We start from the raw sequence: 20,764 nt of genomic DNA on the forward strand, positions 1-20,764 counted from the left end.
TTTCTTCAAGGTTGTGTCTTCCTGGTCGAATGTACTTATTGTAAGTCGCTTTGGATAAAAGCGTCAGCTAAATGCAATGTACTGTAATTTACACCATGACAATTAAACTAGCTATTGCCATTGTCTATTATCAACAGGGTACCATGCTGTGAGTTTACAAATGTATCTCAACTTTAGATTGTAGATACACATACAGATGTACATGTGTATACAGATACATGTAGACGTAGTACAATGGAAAATGTACAATGTTTGATAGTAAGTAAATAGGTGATTGAACCCTTGATTCTATAGGGTTTGATAACCTATTTACATACTATTAAATATGTGTACCTTTGTCATGATTCTTTAGAATTTTGAACACCATAACCATTTTAAGGAATATGGTTATCTGAGGACAACAGTCTCCAGTTTTATGAGCTTTGTGGATTGTTCACTTGCATTATTTGGTTTTGTCATTGAATTAGGTTGTATCCCTTTTTACCTTCATACTCCTGAAACAGAAACCTTTTACAATGCATTGCAGGTTTTTTTCCTTTCTTGTTCTTAATTGAAAATACCTTTGCCGCCACAAAAGCCTGCTTTTGTATGATAAGCTACAAAAGTAGAGAAGTGTCTGGAAATCCATTAAGAATTAATAATACACAAACCATTCTGGTTAATGAAAAAGTGTAATTTATCTGAAGAGGCAGAGCCATCTTTGAAATGCAAGATGTCACTGAGCTGGTGAAATGCAGCATTTAATGGATACATTGACAGTGCTGCGGTATTGTTCTTGACTGTAGAAAATGATGTGAATAGCTCTGCTTGTCATTGTTGTGAAACTATTAATAGATCTGTAATTATGGTGGGCAAATTGTTTATTTTTTTTCCCGCTGTAGTATTTCATATGCTCAGCAAAAGGAGGAGATGAATTAGGACTAATAAACAGGTCTCATGATTCTGTCTCTAATTGGAGGATCATTATATCTCTTCCAGAGAGATGCCCACAGCTAAAGCCTTTAACAGCACTATTTCAAACAGGACACAAAGGCCTTAATGAATACTCCTGTGACTTCGCACCATCTCTCACAAAGGGAAGCACATACTCTGTTTTTATCTTTCACATAGTTTCCTGTAATTGTTGGATTGAGGTGCAAGATCAAACCTCCTTCCCTTTGAAATCACGATAATTGTACTGGGGTTGTATTAACAGTGAGCTAAAGAGCCCACGGATCATTCAAAGATATGTTTGAAAATTAATATTGCAGGTGCATCATACTGTTCTAACTTTAAAGAAAACGTGGTGTGTGCATGCATATACATATGCAAAGGGGGGTTGTTAAATATACTTGAAAAAGAAAATCTGATATTGCTATTTTGAATTGTTTTACAATGTCCTTGTATGCATACTTGTGTTTTTCCATTACAACACAATAACTGAAATAAGGAGAGCAAATGTAATGCATGCTCAGGGAATATGTTGAAATCTCTGGGTGCCATTTACTCCCATCAGTGTAGCTGATAGAGTCATTAGAGAGCTGCTACGGCTCGGCTCTGGGGTCTCTCTCCTGTAAATGGCTCTGTTGGATGGGTGAACAACCTTCACATGGCTCCGTGGCCCCAGAACACTTCACTAAAGCTAATAGGTCATAGCTGCAGAGATGGGTGACAAAAGCACGAGTGTTAACAATGGATAATGTGAGAATGGATTGCAGTTATCTAGTGCTTTCTCTGTCTCTCAATTCCTAGCATTTGACATTGCATCAAGTGAATTTCGAGTGTAAATCACATTGTTTTTTCTTCTCTGAATGCAGTGACAGCAGGGTTTTGAATTTTTTGACATTACACATATGACCTCCATGCTAATGGAGGAGCCTCTTCTTTATCTATTAGTGACTAACGTGATCACCCTTGGACAGCTGGAAAACCAAAAGTGCTGAAATCGTCTAAATGATGAGCTGAAGGATGTGTGGGTTTTGCATATCACGCCTCCTCCATGGCTTTAAGAAAAAGGGTGAAAGAGGTCAGTGCAATATGCATATAATTTGGGGTTACATTGGAAGTTTGGGTTTTAAGCTTCTTGATGAAAGACAGCTATGAATAAATGTAATCTTTTTCTTCCGCATTTGGTCATTTGCTGAGGGCTAGGAAAAAAGTCTTTGTATGCACTTTTACTTAATATTCCTTATTACTCTTCCTTGAGGTTCATTGTACCTCTGAAACACCAGAAATGATTGAGAAATGTCCCTGATTTCCGATAATTTATTTACAGAAGTAATGCTACCTACCACTGATTTTCCAACATACACTTTTCATGCCCTCGGTTTGTCATGGATGAATGAATAGGAAAAGTTTAGGCCACACTGGAGGGGAACTTATTTGTTGAGCAAGGGAAAATACAACGAGACGAGGGCAGACTGTCAAAGGACTGAACGCCATTCATCTGCTAACCTGTTCAAGGTGTGCCTGGTTGATGTCCTCCTTCTTTGGTGGGGAACATATGTCCACAGCAGCTGTGCCACCGTGAATAGGCAGTGATTGTGTGCTAGCTAACTGCATTCCTGGGAGCCAGGCCAAGTCTGAGTGGAGTGAGCTGTCCCATTTTTGATACCAGCATCTCCTACATTCCACCTGATTTACATGTCTGTATTTCCACACAACCAGTGGTCATTAGCTGTGGTGAACATATCACCAAGAAGGTCTTATTTTCTTCTGACCAAAGATGCTGAAAAGGTGGTATTGAGACCTATTTTCAGATCAAGTGCGAGAAGCTGTGTCACTTGAACAGGTGTAATACTGTATCTTTCAAGTGACACCTTTGCAAGAGCTGCAGTGCATGTTCTGGTGATAAGACACTTCTTCTTGCTTGATAAGTTTGACACATGCTAGATTGTCTTGTTGAGGAAAGGCTATTTCTCTTTGGCATAAGGAAAGAATAATATAAAACTGAATCTTTTTACAAAGTTTGTGCAGGTGATCACTAGATAATAGGCATGATCCCTCTAGCTATAACACATCTCAAAAAATCTCATGACAATAATCAGAGCTAGGCAGGGGTGATACTTATCCTTGGATGCAGTCATTATTAAGAAATCTGGCATTCATCCTCTCTATAATAAACTGAAACACCTGTAATTGTTATCAGACATTTGGACAGGAAACCGGGGGCCTGTAAAGGCAATCTAAATGTAAACATTCAAAGGCAGTTGCGAAATGGAAATCTCATTTCTGCGGGGGCTGATGTCTGATCACAAACAAACAATGGACATCTGCAATATTTCTGTCCTGTCTAAGACCTCCATCCCATAAGGAACAAGGTCAACAGAAGCGCTCTGAATGGGATGGTGATCCCAAAATAACAATCCTAAGCACCAACAACGCCCCCCCCCCCCCCCCTTCTCTCTTAAACAACACAATCACACAATCAAAGCCTGACTGCCTTTCCCTCATTGTTTAATTTCTGCTGGCTATCTTAGATATCTCTGCAGCTTTTCTTATCTTTGACCTTCAGCTTGTTGCTTTGTCGTCACCCCCCCTTCCACCCACCTACCTGCTCCCACCCCCACGCCAGTGTGCTGCGACCTTCAGAGGGGTGTCATTACTCCCTGACCCATTTGACGATCCCCTCATGTGGAATGTGCATATGCCGAATCGCTGCGGATCTGCACAGTATGGGGTGAGGTGAAGTACTTACAGAAATATGACTTGACACGCTTTATCAAATGGGGAAAGATGAAGACGAAACAGCTGCTGGTGCTGTCGTAAGCAATCTGGCCGTGATTGAATAAAAGTGTCAGGAAAAGGGCCGCTTGATGGTCTTTTGTTCTCCCCCATCCAGCTTGATGTTAGTTTGAGCTGTCAGGAGGGAATCACAGCTGGGTGATTTATCAATACTTGGAGTGACCTTGCAGCCACACTGCTCTGTGTATGTGTGTGTTGGTGTGAGGAAGGTGTGTGTGTGTTTGTGCGCGTGCCCGTATCTGTGTGTGGCCCTCATGGATTAAAAAGACACAAAGTGAATATTTTGAAAATAGTTGGCACACGTAGACAAAGACTTGGCTTGACTTGGAACGAAATTCTCTCTTCTCTTAGACACAGTAAGTGGATTGTTCTGCCAACACGATAAGGGTATTTTTCTCAACATCAGAGAACTCAAAGTACCACCAGCAAATGTTTGGGAGAAGTGCGTCTCTTTTAACTAACGCTGCTTTTGAACAGATTTTTTCCCTAAATCTCTTTAGTATTTGTTTCCTTACCTGTCCACACTGGCTGTTCACCTCAGTACTTTCTTTGAGAAGTACTTGGACAGCCTGTTTTCACAGCAGCCATTGACTGTCTCTGTTGTGATTAAGCAGATGTTTTATTGCAGACTGGAACAGTCATTACTGCCATAAACCCATCTGTGGAATTGCTTTTTATGCAAATTGACAATGCATCTGCATAAATAAAGTTCTAATGAATACCTTTCTGCAAACCTCTGCGCTCTTTGATTCCTAAGTGTTCTTAATTGTGTACAAGCAAGTAGAAAAAAACAATCAATGCCCACAACATGAGAGGGTTTTGTTCTGCGTGTACTCCATTTGTATTTTTTTATAACACAACACAAGTAGAACTGTGAATATATAAAAAAGAAATGTTGTTTGGCAATATTTGACACATTTATAGATTTTTGAAAGCACACTGCTCAGCCATTATTTAAAGATATACACACAATTGGATTTTGACAATGCAACATGGTTAATTATTGACAAATCTTTGATTAAGAATGAGCTGAAAGCAATTTCAATCAAGGATAACATTTATGTAAAGTTGCAGTCAGTAGCATTTTTAGCCCCCGTTGTAGGTTACAAGGGAAATAAAACAAAATCTGCTGCTACCGGTTGATTGGGAACCACTGAAGAGTAAAGTTTCCCTGAGAACATTAAGGCAGCTTTATAGATCCCTTTGTTGTGAGGGTGCCAATGGAAGCTCATTAATTTCCCCAGATTTTTAATGGGGAGTGTTGAACATGTGGCAAGAGTTGTCTTGGTTGGACCCTCATGAGTTGCACCTCTGCTGTTGAAGCGATGCCATGCTATTTAATCGTGAAGATGTCCCTTTGCTAAGTAATCAACACATTGTATTGTGTGGAAAAGTTTACACACCTATTTACTTAATAAGTGGTGTTGAGTATTTATTTCCAATACATTCTTATGCTGTCACATTTAATATGCAATTTTATGTCAGGCATTTATTTTTGCTGTTTTCAATTTTGTAAGATAATGGTATAACCAATTTCTTTTTTTTGTTGCTAACATTGGCCTATTATTATCATCTCTGCAAAGTATGTCATTATAATGAACCCAAAGTTAGTGTTGCTTTGAAGTGGGTGATCCTGTACCAAAGTATAATATAAAATAAATTTAGAGTGAACTTGAACCTTCATAAACCTCTGAAATTAGAAGTTGAAAAGACATTTTGTGAATAAAGAAAGACTTTGTTTAATGATTAAAGGAGGCATCTGAGACATGAGTGAGGAGGAGGAGGGGCTGCAGTCAGTGAGGTCAGGGGAAAATGAAGAATGGCTTCAAAAAGTTAGTTTGTATGAGTTTTTCTATTTCACTTTTATTTAGTAGGGATAAAGAACCAACAATGTTTCCCAAATGAATCTGATGTTTCTTGCAAGTGTGAAACAGAGCATGTTAAGTTGATTCACTACAGTAGGTGGCAGTGTCACTTTAAACAAATCAACACTGTGTCACACATGAGGCCATGAACTGCTGTACATATGATTGACACTAGATTCAAATGCTTAGTTTCTGTGTACAAGAATCACATCAAAACATTGAAAATATACCTAAATATCACATGTTAGTTACGGTACAACTACTGTATGTAAAAGTCGGTACAATTCAGTTAAGTTGGTGAAAGCTCTGTGGTAAAAAAGTGCAAACACTCCAATAGAGGAGAGTGGGCTGTCATCAACATTGCAATGCACACCAGGATTTCTTATAAGGCATAAAATAGAAACACAGGTTATGCTACTCTCTCTCTCTCTCTCTCTCTCTCTCTCTCTCTCTCTCTCTCTCTCTCTCTCTCTCTCTCTCTCTCTCTCTCTCTCTCTCTCTCTCTCTCTCTCTCTCTCTCTCTCTCTCGTCAGCTTGTGAGATCTAGCAACTTTTAGCATAATGAATTTAGCAGGGATGCCTTCTCTACACAGTCCATCAGGCCTGCCATCTAGGAGATTAAATTATGTCTGTAAGCATTAAAGCTTTGATGCTGTATTTGGGCGGCATGCATGCATCCATTTGCAAAATTCTATATAACAAAATTAAAAACATGGACACCTATGGAAAATGGCTTGGCACTAGCACTTAAACCCAACCACTCCAAACAGTCTGCTGACTAATGCATTTCTAATCATTTCTGTGATCAATGTTAGCTACTGTGCAATAAGATTAATCAGCCATATGCAAAGCTAAGATCACCTTGAACAAGAAAAGAAGAAAGAAAAAAGAGGTAAAAGGACAGAAAGAAAGTGTCTTAGCTATTATGTATGATAAGCACACTATACAGAAATAAAGCGCACCTGCATTATTCACAGGTTTTTTTCATGCTGATGGTTTTGTGTGTGTTTGAGCGGCATTACACCGTTGTGCTCCCCTCAGCTGTGCTTTGGCATCTGTGCGTGGCCATCTCACTGCTGAATAGCTGCCTGATTATTCCAAATCTAAGGGAATATTCAAACAAGGCTGATAATGCATTCTTCCATATGATTCTCCAGAGCTGGGACAGCTGTTCGGCAGCTTTCAATGCCATGTTCAGAAAGGGACAGATTTCTCTGCTCAATTAATAGGCCCCATTAAAAATCAGGGGGAAGTTTGACAAATGAAGCAGAGATTTAGTTTGTCTAAGACAGAAGGCTTCACAATCACTATCCCATATACAGTAGCTGATAAATAGCTACAATTTAACAGAAATGATTCATAAATTAATGTTTAACCTCTATAATCAATGGCTACACGGAATTCCAATAGCCATGTAGGCAAACTTGGTTTATTTATTGATATCTGCTTCTGTAAGCACACAAAGCCTGCACTATACGAGGAGTGTCGTTTACATTTGCAGACAATAACTGTCAGTAACTTCATCACCAATGCAGTTGTCCAAATCAAACAGATTACAACCAGGTCAATTTCACAAACCTGTCTTACAAAATGATAAAACTCTAATGACAAGAATTTGTCAGCTGTATCAGACAGAAGGAATTACTGCAGATCAGTGTGTCTTTGTTCACTCACACACAGGGATCTGAGAGCGCAGAGTGCTGCTGCGATGCCGGTGCCTGAAAGTTTCAACAGGCAGATGAATTCTTTCAGTCTGGCTCTCCCCGTCTCCCTCTCCCTCTCCCTTTCTCTCCAGAACAACGAGGAGGTTGTCTGTCCAAGGGCACACCTGTAAGGTGCAGACCCTCGACAGGCTTACCTCAGTGGCCTCTCCTGCTGTACTCAAAAGGCAATTATTCCTCCCAGAAGATAGAGCACCGTCAACTTCAAACAGAAGACATTCTTCAGGCAGATTAGACTAAAATTATGTTTTATTATTTGGCCCTGAAGAATGAATTGGACTCTATTTGGTCGTCTTTGTGGTGAAATCCAAGACAGTTTAAATGCAGAGGTATGTTTGGAGTCAGGGTAATACTCTGGTGTCTTTATGAAAGGGCAGTAGAGAGGATCAGATTAGAAGCCGAACAGCGAGAGTCTTTCAGTGCGGCTGTGCTATCATCTCTGTCTTCTTGTCCATGCCTGTAGAGAGGTTAAATTAAATGGCTGTAATAAATGTTTCGGTCTTGCTGATGTGGTATGGCTGGCTATCAAACGAAAACACTGTGGAGAAACGGCATGGTGGAAGATCAGAGAGAGGAACAAATGGATGGGTGGGAAACTATGTCAGCACATTACCAACATTAGAAACGGACTTGTTTTCACTTAAACCTCAATTATAATGGTGGCTCCAGAAACAATTATATTGATGAATGCTTTCTAAGTTACTGTAATTAAATTATTCCATTTAATTAACAAATTATATTGAATTTCTCCCCAGAGGACGGCATTAGCCTCATCTGCTGTTTTACAAACAGGAGTACTCTAATGTTGTGTGCTATGGAAATGATTACTAATGCCTAATGAAACTGTGTCAGATCAGATACATGCTGTATAGAGTCAACAAGCCAAGCCTGTAACACAGCCAAACTTGAGACAAAATAATAAAGCCAAAGAAGAAATTATTGATTGTTTTTTTTCAAGGGCAGGCTTTGTGAATCTGACATCAAATAAATTAGTATTCTGAGTGCCTACTCGAGGTCTTAAAGAGAAGATAGAAAGTTAAAGAAAATGTGTATTGAGCAAGCTCTAAAAAACTATTTTGTACGTTTGTTTAATTTGCAGTGAAAATAATTTGGTTCTTTTATGTACTTTTAATTATCCTAAAAACACACTCAGACATAAATAATACTTTGATAAATCTTTATTGCACAACATGAAACTGTCAATTGACTGCAAACATCCCATTACTGTTTCCACTGGCTGGCTATAGAAGGTAATTATACACAATATAAAACTGGAATGCATTAATAGTGTTGATTTGATGCTTCAGCAGTACAAAGCAAGTATGTAAACTCACAAATGAATTCCTCTGCAGCTGACCATTGCCCTCTGGTGGGAGTGCCAGGCACCTGTTTTAAGATATAACATAAGATCTCTTTGTATCTCTGTGTTAGACTAACTGTCAGAACATTTCAACTATTTACAAAGAAAAAAAGCTGCTCACAATCATTCACAAGCTATTTGTTATAAGCAATCTTACAAACAAAATACAAAATGATTTGATCCCTTATTGAAAGTGTTTTCCCCTCTTGTGCAATTGCAATGTGCTGCATGTGTTTATTGTCCTATCCCCTCGTGGCTTGGCCATATTAGTCCATGTCAGAGGAGCCAGGAGTTGTGATGCTGTAAGCACATACCGTGCATTCCCTCTCCTCCGCTGTGCAGTTGTTGGGCATATTGTGAGGTTTTAATGCGGGGGATATGGAGGAGGGCTCGGCTCACATTCGCTGTGCAGGAAGAGCCACAGCCAAGAATGACAGTTGCTCCTCTTGGAGCTGAGACATCCATGGATTTAAATTGCACTCAGAAAGGTCAGCACATGACAAGCAATCAATCAGCTCCTAATTGGATGATCAGCAACCATTTGAATATGTGTTTTACTGCATCATGAGACATTTAAATAGGTGAGAATGTTCTTGGTGAACACTCATTCTGATTATATTAGTGCTTTGGAGTATTTCCATTGTGTGGAAACATCACATAATACAAATACATGATTTAGAAATTAAGTAGAAACAAAAATAGCTAATAATAGTCAAAATGATAATTAACTTTATTTATAATGCATGTCTCAAAACCAAGTGTACAACATAATGTGTTATACAAGAATAGCACATTAACAGACAAAACAAAGCCAGAAAAGAAAACAAATGGAATTGAAATTATATGAGGTAAATTAGACATAATAATAATTATAAACAAAAATGTATAATACTAAAAAAACATACACAAACTTTGAGTTACTCTATAGGAGAGGATAGAAGACCCTGTGATCCTCGGGTCAAAAAAAGTGGGGGCCAGGGGAAAAACAACCTGTCACTCACAAACCCCTAATAAAAAACAGTTGGTGAAAAAGATTTTTCAGTGTATGAATAGTAGGAACATTTGTATAACACATGCTGTATCAATAGCTTTAAAAGACATGTTTGAGTTTCACTTCAGATCTGATCCAACCTCATTCTCCTTTAAAACATGTTGACTCAGGCCTAGTGGGTGCAGTTACAATACTTTAATAAGGACACAAATTGCCTGAAGAAGAACATGAATGGGAGTGGCAGAAAATGTCACATTAAAAAATAAAACCTTTTCTCAAAATATAATGCCACAGAGCCACGTCCACACATCTGTGCCAACATTGTGGCATACCTGTGTTTCCAGTTCCAGCATGTTGCAATGGCACTATCATTATCATGGGGCAATACTTCATACACCTGTGTGGGAAAAAAACACAACCCTGACAAGTGAGTTCTGTGTTGTTAAGCCGAGGTATAAAGCTGCTGTCACTGAGATCTCAAGAAGCCTGGGGTTGGATTACCGAGTGTGTTTACATGCTGAGCGAGATATTTAGAGTATATCCATGGATGTAAAGAAGGAGAACAAATACTGATACTAATATCAAATATCAAAGTTACCACAAGTAAGTTTACAAGGTATGTAAGAAGTACTTTAACGCTGAATTGCATGTGAATTGTGTTAATTATTGGGAAAAGATTTGAAAATGCAGGTTTAGTATGTATCATCATTGCTGAATGTACTGTAAGTGTACCCTGTATTTGAGTGAAATGCTATTCTGATGGAAACATCCACTGCCAGTATGAGTGCAGGCTTCACTGCTGGCTTAAGAATGTTGGCATCAAGTATGCAGTCCTGACAGACAGCTGCACTGCAGTGGCGTTTTTAACATGCCAGACCAGGACCCAAGCGTGCTGGAGGCTCTAAAGAAAATCCAAAACGGCATTAAAAATACTGATAGGGAAAAACTTCAGTCACTGTGGCGGCAGGTGAGACGCTGATAAATCATCAGTTTGAATGTGTCCATTGAGGCCTATAAGATAAAACATGACTTAATCAACCTTTGAAATAAAAATGTGGACAAATCTGATTTGAATTCAAGTTTTACTTCCAACCCCTCGTTAGCTCTCAAATTACACGAGTCACATGAAAGTCAAGAAAGCCACTGAGCCTGTTTAACATGATGGGGAGCTCTGATTAAACTAATTATACTGACTCATTCATTAAGAAGACTGCAAATAAACTGCTATTTTATGGACACAAACACTTGACACTTTCACAATTAGCTCTTTATACGCAGTGTTTAGTGTTATTTCCTTTAAACCATGTCACCTCATCATACTGTACAACCACAGCTTTCATCACACAACGTGTTTCCCGATCTCCTGTTCGGGTTCGTCCTGTTTATTTTGTCCACCATCAGCCCCGCCCTGCAGACGCGCTGATATCACGCAGTTGCGTAATTTGACAAGCCAGCGCAAAATAGGGAGAATGAACGTTTGACAGCTGGCTCTTTGCTCGTACAGATTGTTTCGTAACAAAACAATACTTATGCTTAATTCATTCGTGAACGATTTCGGATAGTCGGGACCGTACCTCTGCTTTTATGGCCGCTGCCGTGAGGAATAATGTTTGGGTTGCTCCGGGGCAGGACGCGCTGTTTCTCCATAAACACACCGCGCCACTGACAGACGGTCTGAGAGGTGAAGATCATGGACAAGTGCTCTGTAACACGAGGGATGCGATCCCGGGAACTTCCTCTTTCCATGATTATAATTTGGTATGGGATTGCATTTTTCGTTTGCATCTGCCTCAGAGCGTCACATTGTTTACTGATGCTTGCTGTTTTTACGTATAACCCCTGTAGGTTGCTGATCAGAGCAAAATGCAGTCTGTTTCCATGTTAAGATGTACAGTAAGCCTAAAATCGGAGGCAGGCCTGTATGTTTGTGTTATTATATTCACGGAACATATTCGCTGTGAGTGTGTGTATCGATGCTGACATTCAGCTTGAATCACAGGCAAGGCATGGCTGGGATGTGAAACGTTGCACCCGCTACCGAAACTTGTGAGGAAGAGATGCATAGCGCTGCAGAGCAACTGGATGTTCTAATTTCAGCCATGTATTTCCAAACAGCTTAAGCAGGACTGTTTCAGAAGGGCGTCTGCTGCTTGTAATGGGAGGGGGGGGTTTGATGTGATAGTGTGTAGGCATAGGCACAAGTGCAGGCCCCAAATGCATCCCCAGATTAATTCACACCACTTAGTTTTGTTATTTTGTAGGTCTTGAGGTGCAGCATCAGTGTAGAATAGTGGGTAGTCCTACCTTCTAGTCCTTTTGGGGGTGGATACAATATTGTTTTAAAGTAGAACAACAGTAAGATGCTTCTGAGACATCAAGGGTCCATCTTCCTGCCTTCAAGTGTTAAAATCTTTCTTACACCATTGCATTTGGATTAAAGCAACTTTACAAATGTACTTCTTTTTTGTGTTTCAGGGTAAATCCGAGATGGACAACTACCTATCCCACCACCAACAGGACATTGGGAATTCCAAAATGTTTTGCAGGGACAGCGCTCTGATGCTAGAGCCGCCATACAGCGAGGACTTCACCTCGCCGTACAGCGTCAACATGAGCCTGCTGGTTCCCGACGTCACATACCTGCACCCTGGTCTCTGCAGGACTATGAGACCCATCAAAACAGAGCCGTCTCACTCTCTGCACTCTCTGCTGCACCCCAGCTGTCAGGGCAACGGGGCGCCAACAACCCTCCAAGAATACCAAGGTGTTTTTAGTGCAGCCGACTCAACTGGCAGTACATTTTTCATCAAACAGGAACTGCCAGATTTCCAAGACGTCCCACTGTTTCAGCTTTTGAACTCTGACATGGAGCAGCTCGTCCATGGGTCACAGCTGAACTCAGTCACCCCATTAAGTCTTCCTAACGTCAATGTAGGCACAGTGCAGAATTTTGCTAAACACACAAGCAGTCCTCACAATGAATGTTTTCCATTCAATCGACACTCAGGCCATCAGCAGAGACCAACCTATTTGCCGCCCTCTCCGCCAAACTCTGATCCCCCGAGTCCAGACAGGGGGAAGGGGCTCCTACTCAATCTGTCCCCACCTCCCTCCTATGAAGCCAGCATCGCCTCAAAGCTACAATTTCACACCCATATTCCCATTAATCCAGGACAGACTTCCCGTGTATCAAACCAGAGTCAAGAACAGAATTCCAATGCTGGATTAGTCCAAAGCCCGGGTCCTGCGCCAGTCCAGCGCTCCAGCCTGACACCGGTCCAGACGGCGGCAGGTGTTGGCCCTCTGTCCCCAGTGTTGGCCCAATCAGCTTCAGTTAGGTACAACAGGAGGAATAATCCTGATCTGGAGAGACGGCGGATTCACCACTGTGATGTTCCAGGTGAGACTTCTGCCCAGTCTGCACAACAACAATAAAGTTAAATTTAGAGTTTTGCAGCACTATGATCAAGTAGGAGCAATAATATACACTTTTTTCCCCTTCAGGGTGCAGGAAAGTATACACCAAGTCTTCACATCTAAAAGCCCATCTGAGGACCCACACAGGTAAAAATAAATTGAGTTACACTTTTTTATTTTGGGGTGAAAGTGGTGATGTTGCCAGGCAGAAAAATGTACTTGGCATGCAGATGCATTCTGTCCGCTGACAGACCTGGCCCACATCTCACTGCTGTCAAATCACATAAACCCTGCAGCTCTCATAAAGGGGGCAGGGGAACAGACAGGACACGCTGTGATTTATGGCTCACTATTTGAGTCACAAGTATGAAAAAGTATCAGTTTATTTGTCATTGAAACTTATTTGTGATGTGTAGAAATATCCCAAACTTTTACGTAATGTTATTTCTTGAGATGTTTTAGTTTTTTTAAACGTCTGTCATATGTCAGCTGTAGCTTCATTTTGCTTCTTTTTTTAATCTGCTGTAGGAGAGAAACCGTACCAGTGCTCCTGGGAGGGATGTGAATGGCGCTTCGCCCGTTCGGATGAGCTGACTCGCCATTTCAGGAAACACACGGGGGTGAAGCCTTTCCAGTGTGGCGTGTGTAGCCGCTGTTTCTCCCGCTCGGATCACCTGGCCCTACACATGAAGAGACACCAGAGCTAGAAACTCCTTCATCAAGTTTTAATATTTAGTAAACACGGACTAATTACCCAGCACTTACATATCAGCAAACACATAACTGTGGGTTATCTCACACACTCCCCAGTGGGAGTGTAAGACAGTCTTAGCAGTGCTGGCCCACACATAATTGTTTCTTTTATTGTGAAAAGATTACATATTAACATTGCATTATTTGTACCCACAATTGGGGGAATTTTACAAAGGTCATTCAGAAATAAATAGCCAAATGTAATAATTAAAACATATTGAGCTTTTATTTCATTAGATTATGTTGCACTGCAAGTGCATGAACAACTTCAAATATCGTTGCTTTATTATCAAGTTTTTCATTGTATAGATAATATCAACATGTGTCATTTATTTAAATAACTGCCAAACTGTAAGTGCAGACGACTTGTGTTGAAAGGAAAAAGGTCAAAGAATATGATGTTTGAACCAGCAGGTCAAGATGATAATGTGTGTGTTAAGACAGTAACAGAATGTAGGTAAAGTTGTTCTTAAGCAGGTTTTAGATCAAGGAAAAGACACAGCTGGAGAACTAAATGTTGGACAGAGAGCTGTTTGCAGGCCGTGTGGTAGAAGTGAGTGCAGTGCTTAACTAACTTCAGCACTGCCAGATTTATGGGTTACCTTACCGTTGAGGATAACTCAAAACAAAATCTACTCATAACACTGAAAAGGAAGGATGAATAATGTCTATGGGGTATAAATCTAATTCATTTGGACAGCATTATGAATGTTTCTATATCTATGCCCCCTTTATATCGCCATTGCAGGAAGTGTTAAATGTCTTTGAGGAAGTCGGAGAGATAAATCAAAATGGTGCATTTTTTTATTTGAATACTTCTATAGTAGCATGATTTTTATTTAATTTTTTAAAAGGTTTAACTTATTTTGATAGGCTTGTTCTCCCTTGTTATCTTTGCATATATATAATGTCTAATTTGACACTAAATATACAACTGCTTTGAGTACATAACATTTCAGCAGCATTATTTTCTTTCTCCTGCAGTGTAATGGACAAATTAAGACGCATTGCTGGGCCTGAATGTAAGGTATCTTATTTCAGGATTATAAAATTACTGATGATTTATCCTCGTAAATTGTTTCATAATTATCTGACTGAGCACCTGCCAGTCTGAACATCTGTGTGAAAAGCGTGTGGTTCTTTTGACTGCTATCCATGTTTTCAAACACCTTTTGAAAGTGCCTTTAACTACTTTTTTTTGGTCCTGTGTGTTGGCTGTCCCTCTTATTTCCAATCTAGGGCAATCTCTATTCATGACCAAATGTATTTTAAATTTGATTCAGGTTGAACAAAACATTGTTATAATGTATATATTTTGTATTGGCTATTTGAGGATATCATTTAATAATTGTTTTTGGGTGTGTAAAGATTTTTAAATGTTTTTTTAATTGCAGAGAACTCTTTATTTTTATTTTTTCGGGCAAAGATAACATTTATTACAATGTATTCTGTCATCACTTTCTACAGCCAAGTTAGAAGCTCAGTGGATGCCAGTGTATTAATGCAATACTTTTTAAAATAAATATGTAAACACAAATATTTTGACATTAAAGACGTAACAATATGTTCATAATTGTAGCCTAACTTGATCAAATGTGTTATGAAGCCATGTCACTCTCAAAGTACAAATAAAAGATTTGTGTTGAATATTTGATTTGGAATGTCTGCTTTTTAAAATGTTGATACATGTAGATATAATTATCTTTGTGTGCTTCCTAATTGAGTTTGCATGTTTGACAGTATTTTTTTCACAGTTACAAGTCAGTTATATGGTAAAAATGTGATCAATAGATTAGTTCAAAATTCGTATTGTAAATGCTCCTTAGGGACTTGAAAAGAGTAAACAAGAACATAACATATTCATGTGGAATTTTTACAAAATGCACAGATGTTTTAACAATAAAACTAGTCCACTATTTGTATTCTTCCATTACAATTCTCAGTTTCATCCCCTTTGCTGCCCAAGGTTTTTGTTTTTGTTGGCACAGCAGCACTTTATTTGGTTTCAGTGTTTAGAGGTTATTAGGGAACACACCCTCTTTATGCACATGAGCTTGACAATTATGTGCAATCCAAAGAAAACAGGATGACTTCTTTTGTGTTGTAATTATTGTAAAGCGCCCTCGATATGAGTCATAGCAGAAGTGCTGACAAAAGGTGCCAAGAGGAGTTGTCTGAGCCTGCCCCGAGTGCCACGTGGAGATTGTTTTAGTATTATTTACTTATACACTCTACTTTGCTTGTACAGTATGGCCTACATAGTATGGCTCCTGTGAGTGATAAATCACATACGGCACACCAAAATACTAACCGGAGTGGGAATTGAAACCTTGTTATTGTAATCATCTGAATCCTTTGCTGGCTGACAGAAACATTAATCTACAGTAGACCCATATTATAAAAAAGTGCCGTACAGGATGTACTGGGAAAACCTGTTCTCAAAAACTCTATTCCCTAAACGTGTGTTAAAACAAATCATGTCTTAAAATACAAGAGGTAAAAATAAATAAACATTAGACTTGATTTTCAAGTACAAACAATTGTTTTTCAAGATGTTATCCTCTTCTTGTTCTGACCAGATGTATTGTACTCTGTGTACAAGCTACTGTATATCATCTATAATTTGAAATATCTTCCCTAATACCAAGATTAGGTTTCTGAATGCCAGAGAATGCGAGCGCTCAGATGTCGAAGTGACATGGAAACCGCATACCATCCATCTCAGTCATAGATAGCAACTAGCTCCATACCAGTGTGTTACATACAAAATGCAACTTTATTAACCTTCATGCCTCCATTCATATTAATATACATGTATATGTTTGAACTTATTTTAATTTCACAGCTCCATCCATATGAAAAATACAGAGAAAAAGGCAAAACACTGACTGGATACTTAAACAACTCTTGGAGAAAAGAAAATCGTAACAGAAAAAAAAGGACACCTGTTCTTGAATTTTTGAAAAATATCAGGATTAAAAATTTCTTTTACATTTGTGGAATTCCATGAGCAGAATCTCCCTTTTTAAGCGATGCTGAGCAATATCACAATTTTTTTTTTTTTTCACGGTAAGAATGAAAAGATCTGAATATATTTACACTACACTCACTTTACATAAATACAGGAACAACGATTACTGTACGTAATATCAGCAAACTTGAAACATAGGCATTGGCTTCACTACTTACATTTTTAAAACCAAGAAATCAAAAGCAGATGTTACACAGAAAGTAAAATAGATATTGAACTGATAGAGACGTGTAAGATCAGTATTCATTAACAAAGGCGTTGCTTTACAGCCCTCATCCAGCCACAAGACTCCTCATTATCCTCCATGATGAATTCATGGGATGAAACATAGAGGCCTTTGTAACTCCGTTTTTTCCCCTTAGAGGAAGTGACTTATTGCAAGCAAAGTAATAACGTGAGCTATAAACAGCCTGTGAAAGTGTTATGGGAAGATGCTGCATTTGACACAATGGCATAAGGCTCAGTGCGAAAAATAAAAGTTAAATGTTAAAGGTCCGACTTGCATAATGTTGTCTGTGCTTTTGTTTTAAAAATGTATGGTTTCCCATTAGATAGTTATTAATTTGAGCACGCATGTTAAAATCCAAACTCTGCCCAGAGCGTTTGATATTACAAGTTTGCAATATGAGGCACTATTCATTATTATTGCATAACTTTGACCCTGGTAACCGTTACAAAATTATGCTTTAAAATGAGGAAAGAGATGCTGAAGGGAAATATAACACACCCTGTCCTGTGGACCTAGATCGTCCTGTCCATGTTCAAGTCTAATTTAATCGAGTTTTAAGGCAATCATCGTCATACACTGAATACGAGACGTGTTGATATGTGCTTGATCATAGAATTTCTTGTCCGGGTATAGCAAAATAGCAACATAGGGAATCGAGTACCTTATTACGGTCAATGTATATAAATAATTTGTTGTTAAAAGCAAACACTGGTTCAGCCTTGGGAATAAAAATGATTTGATCATGAACTTATTAAACCACAAACCAAAGAAAGCAAACCGTTCTATAACATCACATATGATCATTTACACGATGGATACAATAAGCCCCATTTCACTGTATATCAAATTAGATAAATTACAGTCTCTGAAAAAAAGACTTTACATGTATAAATGTATCTCCTGCATCTACTAATCAAAAGCCCTATTTTTCCAATGTATATACAGGCTGTAGAACTTTGTAATAAGTGTTATCTTCACTATCACATATATTACAACATTTCAAAAGATCCTTTTTACAGAAGAAAAAGAGTTATATGCAAAGATGAAGTGCCCCTCGACAATAAAATGTTTCTTATACATTATATGGAGGATAAAATATGATGATGACTATTTGTTTATAAATTGACATCTGAAATAAAATAATTTGAAAATCATACTATTAAACAAACAAGGTGCTGATATGCTTTTTTGCCAAAATGATAATACAACTGGGCATAATGACATGTGCGCAAATAATATATATAAATAATGATAACTTACATTACCATTCTTCGTTACATCAGACGGGGTCACATACATTTGGTGCATGTGTGGAAATGACTTCCTGGATTTAGCTACTTCACTGAAGGTGAGGATGTTCAATGCAAAGTGTGTGTTTAAATGTGTGTGAGTGTGTGTGTTTTCAAGGTGCTATTATCAGAAGGGTTGCCATTTCTTTTTACTGGCTTCGGTCCAATGAATGCATTTAGCAGCACTATCAAATATTATGGGATGGCCTGATGCTTTGAGTTTATGTCTGCAGGTCATACACAGCATTAAGAGAATTGGAAATACTTGCAGAAATATCTGTTATTATGACTATAAAAAAACTCTTTAATTTAATGTCCTGATTAAAGTTAAGTGATGTTCTCGAAGAGAGTACTGCCAGTAACCGCATCTAAAATGTAGAAGTATTTTACAAGCATATTGTATTTATGTTTTTAAGTATGCATGTGAATTCCCCCCATTTTTCAGCATTTGTTATAGCCAAATCTCAGGTAAATCAGAAAACATATATCTGGTCTGAGGTGAGAACATTTCAAGTGATTTTCTGTATTCGAGACAAACTAAATGATTGGGAGTAACTCACTAACGTAGACACGTCAGATTAGAGCCTTGTGCTGGAGCTAGGGACCAATCAAACGGAGGGAGTCGTGGTACAGAGAGAAGAGTTGGCCCAGTTAGAAACTTCTCCTCCGATATTGACATCAGCAAAAAGAACAAAGAGGAGGTTGCCGTTCCTTCTCATCACTTTGTTCAGTAATGTATTGCCCACCTGTATTGTACATCAGGTAGCACACTATCCCTGTAACACTGCTCCTGTGTCAGTTTCAGCTTATGGTCAAGTGCCGCTGTGCAAAACCACAACGCAAGTTCCTTTCACTGTCAAACCCAGCTGAGAAAACAGAGCTGAATAATAAAAAAACAAGATCAATCGGGACAGAATGAAAGCGTGAGTCTGTAAGGTGCCTCTGTTTTTTTTTTTCACATACTGGAAATCTCCTCTGATTGTTTCAAGTTCACTGTACATGAGGGGTTGTATTATTCTGAGTCAAACATAAGCAATAAGCAGGCATACAAAAAAAGAAGTAAGATTCAATAAACAAAAAGTTGTCATACTAAAAGTATATTTATCCTTAAAGATTGCACTTTACTGATTGCTAATCACAGCACAAATTCCACCAAAGATTTTTTTTTAAAGAAATGCTTTCAAGAGGCTCAACATAAAGAGTAGCACTGATGAGATTTGGGGTGGTCCGGCCCTGTGAGCAGGTCATAAACGGTGTGTTTCTTTGCTGGTGTGATGACATGAGTGTCCAGTTATTACTGTTTCGAATTAAGTAATTAAAATCTATGAAAGTAGATGTGTTGAGGAGGTTGATCCATTCATATTGTGGCTTTTGAAGTCATTTACTGTTAGCTGGCAATGAGACAGGTGAAAGTCCAGCCCTCTTTTAGCTTCCATATAGAAAGCCTCAGATAAAACAGCTCCAGCAAGCGAAGAAAAAACCATCCGTGATGAAAGGACACCCTCTGCTGGTCACAAATCTGACTCACAGGGAGGCACGGTGCAACAATACTGCCTGTAACTCCAACTAGGCCCAAGTCCTTTCCTGTGATCCGGTCCAGGCCTAACTCCTTTCTGCTCGCACAGGAAATCCACTCCAAACAATGGGGTCTTTCACATTATGAACGCTGGAAAAGCAGCTGTTTGAAGAATAATGAAAGGAAAGATACGAAAAAGAGACCGCCGCACTTGCATTATATATTTTTTTCGTCCAAATAAAGAGTGCGAGTTCTTCTTTAAAAATCAAAGTGAGACATTTACAAACAGTGCTGTAAAAGACAGTTCCGTATTATACTCCAAAGATCAACAATAATAGATCTGCCGTCTTTTCCTTCCAACCCGGAGAGGATCCAGAAGTGACCCTGTTTTGTGCTCCACAAGCTCTGTGCTTCTTCTTCTTCTCTCCTCATGACGGATGAGAGAGTGTTTGTGTGTGTGTGTGTGTGTGTGTGTGTGTGTGTGTGTGTGTGCGTATGTATGTGTACATGTGTGCGTCCAGGCCAGCTGTAAAACATTCATAGGGAGATCCGGCTCCCCCGGCTGCCTGTTTGTGTGTGCCTGTTGTTGATCTCTTTTCTCTCTCTTTCCATTCCTCTTTATCTCTCTCCGTCTGATTCACACCAGCATGTGTCTCCGCCGGTGCAGGGCCAAGTGGTCGGATCTGGAGAAGCTGCGGTCACAGTCTGCGCACTTAAAGGGCTTCACCCCTGTGTGTTTTCTGTAATGCCTCGTCAGCTCATCAGAGCGGGCAAACTTCCACGTGCAGCCGTCCCAGGTGCATTTGTATGGCTTTTCCCCTGCAGAGGAACACAGAGAACAGTCAGAAGCTTGTACACCACATGTTCAG

At 39.2% G+C, this 20,764-nt stretch overlaps 2 protein-coding genes across 8 annotated transcripts in view; one reads left to right on the forward strand and one right to left on the reverse strand.

The window, feature by feature from the left end:
* The first annotated feature begins 10,098 nt into the window (after positions 1-10,098).
* On the forward strand, positions 10,099-15,480 carry klf5b (Kruppel-like factor 5b). 4 transcript variants are annotated; one of them, XM_034213504.1, is made up of 4 exons: positions 10,099-10,276; positions 12,136-13,060; positions 13,165-13,224; positions 13,606-15,480. In XM_034213504.1, exons 2-4 carry the CDS (start codon positions 12,148-12,150, stop codon positions 13,782-13,784), a joined length of 1,152 nt encoding a protein of 383 aa, XP_034069395.1. In that variant the 5' UTR covers positions 10,099-10,276; positions 12,136-12,147; the 3' UTR covers positions 13,785-15,480. The 4 variants fall into 4 exon arrangements, with proteins under 4 accessions (XP_034069395.1, XP_034069396.1, XP_034069394.1 ...); XM_034213505.1 differs by having other exon boundaries at positions 10,107-10,263; XM_034213503.1 differs by lacking the exon at positions 10,099-10,276 and adding an exon at positions 11,046-11,418.
* Positions 15,481-16,582: 1,102 nt separating this feature from the next.
* The window catches only part of klf12b (Kruppel-like factor 12b), a 36,855-nt gene continuing 32,673 nt past the window's right edge, over positions 16,583-20,764 (reverse strand). For all 4 annotated transcript variants that reach the window (XM_034213507.1, XM_034213508.1, XM_034213509.1 and 1 more), the window contains exon 6: positions 16,583-20,714. In XM_034213507.1, the coding sequence (XP_034069398.1) occupies positions 20,533-20,714 (182 nt within the window). In that variant the 3' untranslated portion in view covers positions 16,583-20,532. The remainder of the gene's footprint in view (positions 20,715-20,764) is intronic.

This window comes from Gymnodraco acuticeps, unplaced genomic scaffold (genome assembly GCF_902827175.1).
Source record: "Gymnodraco acuticeps unplaced genomic scaffold, fGymAcu1.1, whole genome shotgun sequence".
Classification (NCBI taxonomy): Eukaryota; Metazoa; Chordata; class Actinopteri; order Perciformes; family Bathydraconidae; genus Gymnodraco; species Gymnodraco acuticeps.